This window comes from Alosa alosa, chromosome 1 (assembly GCF_017589495.1).
Source record: "Alosa alosa isolate M-15738 ecotype Scorff River chromosome 1, AALO_Geno_1.1, whole genome shotgun sequence".
Taxonomy (NCBI): Eukaryota; Metazoa; Chordata; class Actinopteri; order Clupeiformes; family Clupeidae; genus Alosa; species Alosa alosa.
The window spans coordinates 7,216,424-7,223,923 of record NC_063189.1 but is presented as its reverse complement, the minus strand read 5'-3'; the positions used below and the strand labels follow the sequence as shown (position 1 = coordinate 7,223,923).

Sequence of the window (7,500 nt, the reverse complement as noted above, 5' to 3'; positions counted from 1 at the left end):
ACTGGGGTGTGGGGTGTGGGATGTGGGGTGTGGGGTGTGGGGTGTGGGTGTGGGATGTGGGGTGTGGGACTGGGGTGTGGGATGTGGGGTGTGAGGTGTGGGTGTGGGATGTGGGGTGTGGGACTGGGTGCATGTCTGTCTGTCCACTGATGTCACACTCTCATATGCTCTCTCTGGCTCTGGCCACACACTCCACACACTCCATACACTCCATACACTCCATACACTCCACACACTCCATACACTCCACACTCCACACACTCCACACACTCCACACACTCCACACACTCCATACACTCCACACACTCCACACACTCCATACACTCCACACACTCCACACACTCCATACACTCCATACACTCCACACACTCCACACACTCCATACACTCCAAGCCTTTTAAGCAGCAGAATAGGGCCAATCATGTGCAATTTTAGGAGATTCTGACGTTGGTGGCTACCTATGCTCAGTGTGTGTGTGTGTGTGTGTGTTTGTGTGTGTGTGAGAATGGGTAAGCGTTATCTGGTATTCACACACACACACACACAGACGCAAAACACACACACACACACAGACACACACACACACACACAGATGCAAACACACACACACACACACACACACACACACAGATGCAAACACACACACACACACACACAACACACACACAGACACACAGACACACACAGACACACACACACACACACACACACACACACACACACACACACAGACACACAGAAAGACACAGAAAGCTTACGGACGTCTACCTTACATATTTACTTTTTGATTTATGCTGTCTGTAAATGATCTGGGTAGTAGCTCCCTAAAACCTGTGAGAGCTGGCTACCTACTCTATGAAAAATGCACCTGTCATCAGCTGGGCATGGCTCAGTCGGAGAGGCACTGGTATTCTGGTATTCTGCTGGTGACACACCACTTGACTTCCATTTGCTCTCCTCTCAGAGAAATGAGAATGACCAGAGAATTACAGTGGCAAGATAAAAAAGACACACACACACACACACAAAAGCACACACACAGCCATTCTGTCACAAATGCGAAAAAGAAGAAAAAAAAAGAAGAAAAAAAACCAAAAGAGCAGGAGAGAAAGTGGCAGTGCATGTCCTGCACATCATCTCAGAATCCAAGTAGAATATAAACTGTAATAACAACAACAGCTCCTGAAGCTCTACAAATCACCCTCATCAGGAATAACATTCCTAAATCTTCTCAACAATAAACAGACGTCAGAAATCGGCTGCCACACTCACTGAAATCCAGACACGCTGAAAGACATGCTGAGAGACGAGAGACGTCAGCACCGCAATCTCAATATTCCTCACGCAGATTGACTGAGCAATGGATGAAAGCATATGACACACTGTAATGGCGTGGGCTGGACCAAAGCGGCCAAAGGAGCCGGTGTGAGTGACCCACCAGTGCAAAGTCCTTGTTGAGGATCATCTGCTCCATGAGAGACGACTCGTTGTGGAAGAGATGCGGCTGCATGTGGCTCCACATGTGTGGGAACCACCAGAACTCCTCCACATAGCTCAGCAGCAGGTCGTCCCCAGCATCCTCCTCCCCTGTGCCTGGGGCACACACACACACACACACACACGGATGGACACACACACACGGATGCACACACACACACACACACACACACACACACACACACACACACACACACACACACACACACACACACACACACACACACACACAAACACATTTACACACATGTCAATGTGACAACTATACACCCATGTTAATATCAAGGCTATATAAATGAACAAAAATAATCATGTGCATAAAAGAATAGTGATTCAACAATTAGTACAAATGCATTCACTTTTTAATACCACACTCATATCAAACCTAAAAAAAACCTTTCATGTTCCTATGCACACAAGTTGTTGCCATGCCAATAAAGCAATGATAAAATGGTATCTATTACCAGAGCTAGATGTCAAATGGTGCCATGGAAACTTGGTGGCAGTTTATTTTGACAAAATGTCTTCCCAAACATAGGCGTATACATCAAGCCTTTTTCTGAGTAAGCCCAGTAATCTGCTACAATATGTGTGATATTACCTTATCTTAATCAAATAATTTGAATTACAGTTTGCAGCTGATAAATATCACAAGGTTGCCATTTCAGAGTTCTATGTGCATCATAACTAGCTACAGCTCTGTCTGTGTGGATATAGCCAGTGTGAGAGTGAGAATGGTTGAGTGTGCAGTGCAGTGACAGCACAAGGACACTACATGGGGATCATGGGGATCATGTGATCATGTGACAGCACAAGGGCACTACATGGGGATCATGTGACAGCACAAGGACACTACATGGGAATCTTGACCACATGGGTAACCCTGCTGCTCACCCTCACACATACCAACAATTATAACCAGCTGGGTCCTATATGAAGGCCTGGGACTAAAATGATGGATTGGTCTTCAACTCACCTGTGTGGAAGAATTTTCCAGAGAATCCTAGATTGAACGTGAAGTTTGATATCTGAGCTCGCAGGAGTTGCTGAGTTTCTAACAGAGCCTATGGAGGAGATAAAGACTGGTTAACAAACAATCCAAGCATGCAAATCTGCTAGTGTTTGTGAATGTGTGTGCATGTTTGTTTGTTAGTGTGTGTGTGTGTGTGTGTGTGTGTGTGTGTGTGTGTGTGTGTGTGTGTGTGTCTGAGCTTGTCTGCTGTGGAGAAATATGATCGATATCCTCTTGCTGATATATGAGGTTGTCCAGGCAGGTGTCAGATTCCTGCTGGCCTCAAAAAACAGCCTCATATACAATCTGCCACACAAACCATGCAAATGCAATCAATACAATTTCCTTGTCTGTCAAGCTGGCCCTGTGTGTGTGTGTGTGTGTGTGTGTGTGTGTGTGTGTGTGTGTGTGTGTGTGTGTGCCTATGTGTGTGCGTGTGTGTGTGTATGTGTGTGTGTGTGTGTGCGCGTGCGCGCTAGCGTGCATAGCGTCAGCATTCTCAGTGGGATATACTGTTCTGCTGTGGTGGACCTGAGTGGCCGTGGGGAAGTCTGTTAGTCTGTGTCACTAACAACATCACTCAGCTTATACACTTGGCCCCGATGCGCCCACATACAAACACACACACACACACACACACACACACACACACACACACACACACACACACACACACACACACACACACACACACACACACACACACAGACACACACACACACACACAGCTTATAAAACACACACACACACACACACACAGACACACACACAGACGCAAAACACACACACACACACACACACACACACACACACACACACACACACACACACACACACACACACACACACAGACACACAGAAAGACACAGAAAGCTTACGGACGTCTACCTTACATATTTACCTTTTGATTTATGCTGTCTGTAAATGATCTGGGTAGTAGCTCCCTAAAACCTGTGAGAGCTGGCTACCTACTCTATGAAAAATGCACCTGTCATCAGCTGGGCATGGCTCAGTCGGAGGAGGCAGTGCGTGTGCAGTTTCCTGTCCTGTCACACCTGAGAGAAGGTCATTCTCTCAACATGAAATTCTCAGAAATTTTAGAAATGCCTGACGCCTGCAGAAAATAAAATACCCTGACAATCGATAGATATGACACAAAAAAAATAAACATCAACACACTCACTCAAACATGCATACACACACAGACACACACAGACACACACACACACAGACACACACACACACACACACACACACACACACACACACACACACACACACACACACACACACACACACACACACACACACACGGGTGTTTCCTAATCTAAATGCATACACACTCGAGGAGTCACACACCCAGCACCAATCATCTCCAGCGTGCTTTATGGCTGGCGTGGAGGCCATTGGCAGATAAATCAGCTTTATGAAGAGAGTTAGTGCACACAGAGAGGACTGCCACAGTCATCATATTTTTACTCATCATGTAATCTCATTTGGTGCAACAAAACCCCGTTCATGCGATGTTCCACAACCCAACAGATGTGCATTATCCACCAATCTAATCAGAATGTGTTTAAGAGGGAGAGATGTGTGCCCCTGTGTGTGTGTGTGTGTGTGTGTGTGTGTGCGTATGTGTGTTTTGCATCCTAACTCAATAAAGTGGTTGTGTGATTGATAGGTAATAAATGGGGAGTGATGCAGTGTGGGAAATGTGTGTTTAGCAGGATGGAGTGAGGAGGGGAGCTCAGATTACAGTTTTTTTCAAATGCTTACACACTAAATCTTACCACACAATTTTCTAATCATGTCCTACAAACATCATAACCCCACACCAAATCTGCAAAACCATACACTAATTCTCAGTGTTTGACTCAGTTTTCAATTGACTAAAACACATTTTGCAAAACACCACGATGTATGTGTGACGATGTATGTCGAACTTTACTGCAAATTCCAAACTGGATTACTCTGGAACGGCTAACTGTACAGGGGACTGCTTTACACCTTTGTGTGTTGGTAAGGTCTCCTGTTTATTCTGATATATGGTTTGTCATGTGTTAAAAAGAAGGGTTCGTAAAGTATTCCACCGAGATGAATGGGTAAGGAGATCATGGGACGTAAAACCTTCAGTAGAATGTATGATTATACATGAATTATATTATTTACTTTTCATGAACCGTTCAACACAGCAATTTTAAACTAACATCGGTTAAAAGCTGAAAAAGCTTTCATGTGATACTTGTGATGTCTGTGTGATGAATAGGCTACTTCATGAGTAGTTCAACTGAGAATGGGTGAATTTGGGCGACTTTCTTTCTTGCTGTCACTTTCTCCACTGCGTAAAAAGACTAAATTAATTTGCGCTGTGAATGCTAAGATAATTTTGACAGGCCACAGGCTAAATAAAAATCGCTATTAGTAGGACTCAAAGCAGAATATTGAAAGAAGGGGGCACCAAGCCCACCGTGGCCTGTAAACCTCTGATTTTCAAAGGGGCCTCACGGCCAACCCAAGGGGCTACACACACACACACACACACACACACACTCACACACACACACACACACACACACACACACACTTTGACAGACACACACTCACACACACACACACACACACACACACACACACACACTTAAAAACACACAATTGCCTGTACATTGAAAACACACACACACACACACACACACACACACACACACACACACACACACACACACACTGTAATCAGAGTAGTATTAATCCATACCTTGATGCTCACTCGGTCACACATCTGCTTCTTAGTCAATTATTCATTTAAATCATACACACACAATTCCCATTTCTGGGTCAAGTACAAAGAGCAGAACCCTCCAAGATGAAAGCGAACACATAAACATATGTGTATGGACAGACAGAGAGAGAGAGAGAGAGAATAACCATTAAAATGGAAATACAGAGTGGGAATGAGATTTTTTAGGTTACATGAATGTTAAAACCGAGGCCTAACAATGAGTGTGTGCACACGTGTGAGTTAGTGTGTGTGTGTGTGTGTGTGTGTGTTTAACTGGCTGTAAACTGGGTCATACATCTCTTTTTCATGAAAGGAACTGGAGTTCTTTTTTCATGCCCCCTCCTCCTGCTCCATCATGGGCACCGATTGAGAAACATGACAGTTGGTTCATGCCTGTCAGAAGATGTCAGGATGAGACACACACACACACACACACACACACACCACTCAATAGAGTTCTGTTCGTGCAAATGATGAATCGCATGCAATCAACTGATCATGTTTCATGAGAGAATATTTACACCCCAATGCACACACTAAAACTTTAAACACACACACACACACACACACACACACACACACACACACTAGAGTCAGCGCCATTGCTTAAAGGGAGTAAGAGCAAGGACAAGATGGTCTTCTTCCCCAGCACACACTCCTTCTCTCCATCTTCTGTCCATCTCTCTTAGTGTCAAGATCTCAGCCTATTCCCCCTTTCCCCATGTTCTGCTCTCTCCATCTGTCATTCTCTCTCCCTCTATCTCTCACTTCATCTCCCTTCCTCCCTCCATCTCTCTCTCTCTCTCTCTCTGCCTCTGCAGTGCTCTCCGGAGGATTGAGGGTGACAGAGAAGCATGTTAATAACCTCTACATGATGATCGATACTCCACCAGGGACAGAGAATGGAGAGAGGGAGAGAGAGAGAGAGAGGGGAGGAGGGAGGGAGAGAGGAAAAGATGGAGAGAGTCAGAGAGAGAAGGAACGACTGAAGGAAGTGAGGAGAGAGAGAGAGGGAGGGACCTGTTGGAACACTGACAGTAAGGCAGAGAGAGAGAGAGAGAGAGAGAGAGAGAGAGAGAGAGAGAGAGAGAGAGAGAGAGGAGGCAGGGAAACAACTCCCCATAGAGAGAAATGAAGGGAAGAGTGGAGGAGAGGAGGATGGGAGTGAACCAAAGAAGGGAGAGAGGGACAAATGGAGTGATGGAGAGGAGAGGAGAAGAGAAAAGAGGAGAGGAGGGGAGAAGAGGTGAGGAGAGGAGAGGAGGGGAGAAGAGGTGAGGAAAGGAGAGATGAGGGGAGAGAAGAGGGGAGGAGAGGAGAAGAGAGGAGAGGAGGGGAGAGGGAGAAAAAGAGGAGGAGGGGGAGAGGAGAAGAGAAGAGAGGAGGGAGGAGAGGAGGGGTGAGAAGGGGGAAGAGAGGGAGGGTGGGGAGGAGGGAGGAAGAGAGGAGAGGAGGGTAGAGACGAGGAGAGGAGAGAGGGAGGAGAGGAGAAGAGAGGAGGCCATTGCTAGCCAGCATCGAACATGAGGACAAGAACCACCAGCACTGCTGCTGCCCATGCCCCCCAGCACTGCTGCTGCCCATGCCCCCTCAGCTGAGCCAATGGGAGGTCCTCCACAGTGCTTACAACACCATGGCCTCATCAGGCAGGCCTGTGGAGCTGGCCTGTCATGTGCAGCAGAGCACACCTGCCCACAGGAGCAGGAAGGGGATGGCCTGTCCACACCACCCCACCCAGAGATGGGGTCAGCTGGAGGAGCTTCGCCTTGATGACCTCATTAAAGATATATATCCATACTTATCACTCATAGGAATGACTGTCATGTATTGATCTGCTCCTGACATGCCATAGAGCTGCATGCTGCCTCTGTGTAGGCGTCAGGCAGGCAGCCAGTGGCTGCATGAGAGAGAGAAACTGTTACTAGATGTCAAGCTGAGCGAGCAGGAGGAGAGAGAGAATGAGAGGGCATGGGACGTGATGGGGGTGCAGGAGGAGAGAATGAAGAGAGGCTGGGACGTGGGGCGTGGGGGTGCAGGAGGAGAGAGAATGCAAAGAGGAGAATGATGGGGGGCGTGGGGGTGCAGGAGGAGACGAAGAGAAGAGGGGCGGGGGGCGCGTGGGGGTGCAGGAGGAGAGAATAAAGAGAGCGTGGGGGACGCGTGGGGGTGCAGGAGGAGAGAATAAAGCGAGCGGCGTGGGGACGCGTGGGGGGAC

The 7,500-nt window shown here is 47.1% G+C and overlaps 1 protein-coding gene across 1 annotated transcript in view; it reads right to left on the bottom strand.

Annotated features, from left to right (window-relative positions):
* The window catches only part of ndst3 (N-deacetylase/N-sulfotransferase (heparan glucosaminyl) 3), a 48,175-nt gene that overhangs the window by 29,128 nt on the left and 11,547 nt on the right, over positions 1 to 7,500 (bottom strand). The window contains 2 exon segments of the mRNA XM_048263152.1: positions 1,439 to 1,593; positions 2,474 to 2,561. Of these exon segments, the coding sequence (XP_048119109.1) occupies positions 1,439 to 1,593; positions 2,474 to 2,561 (243 nt within the window).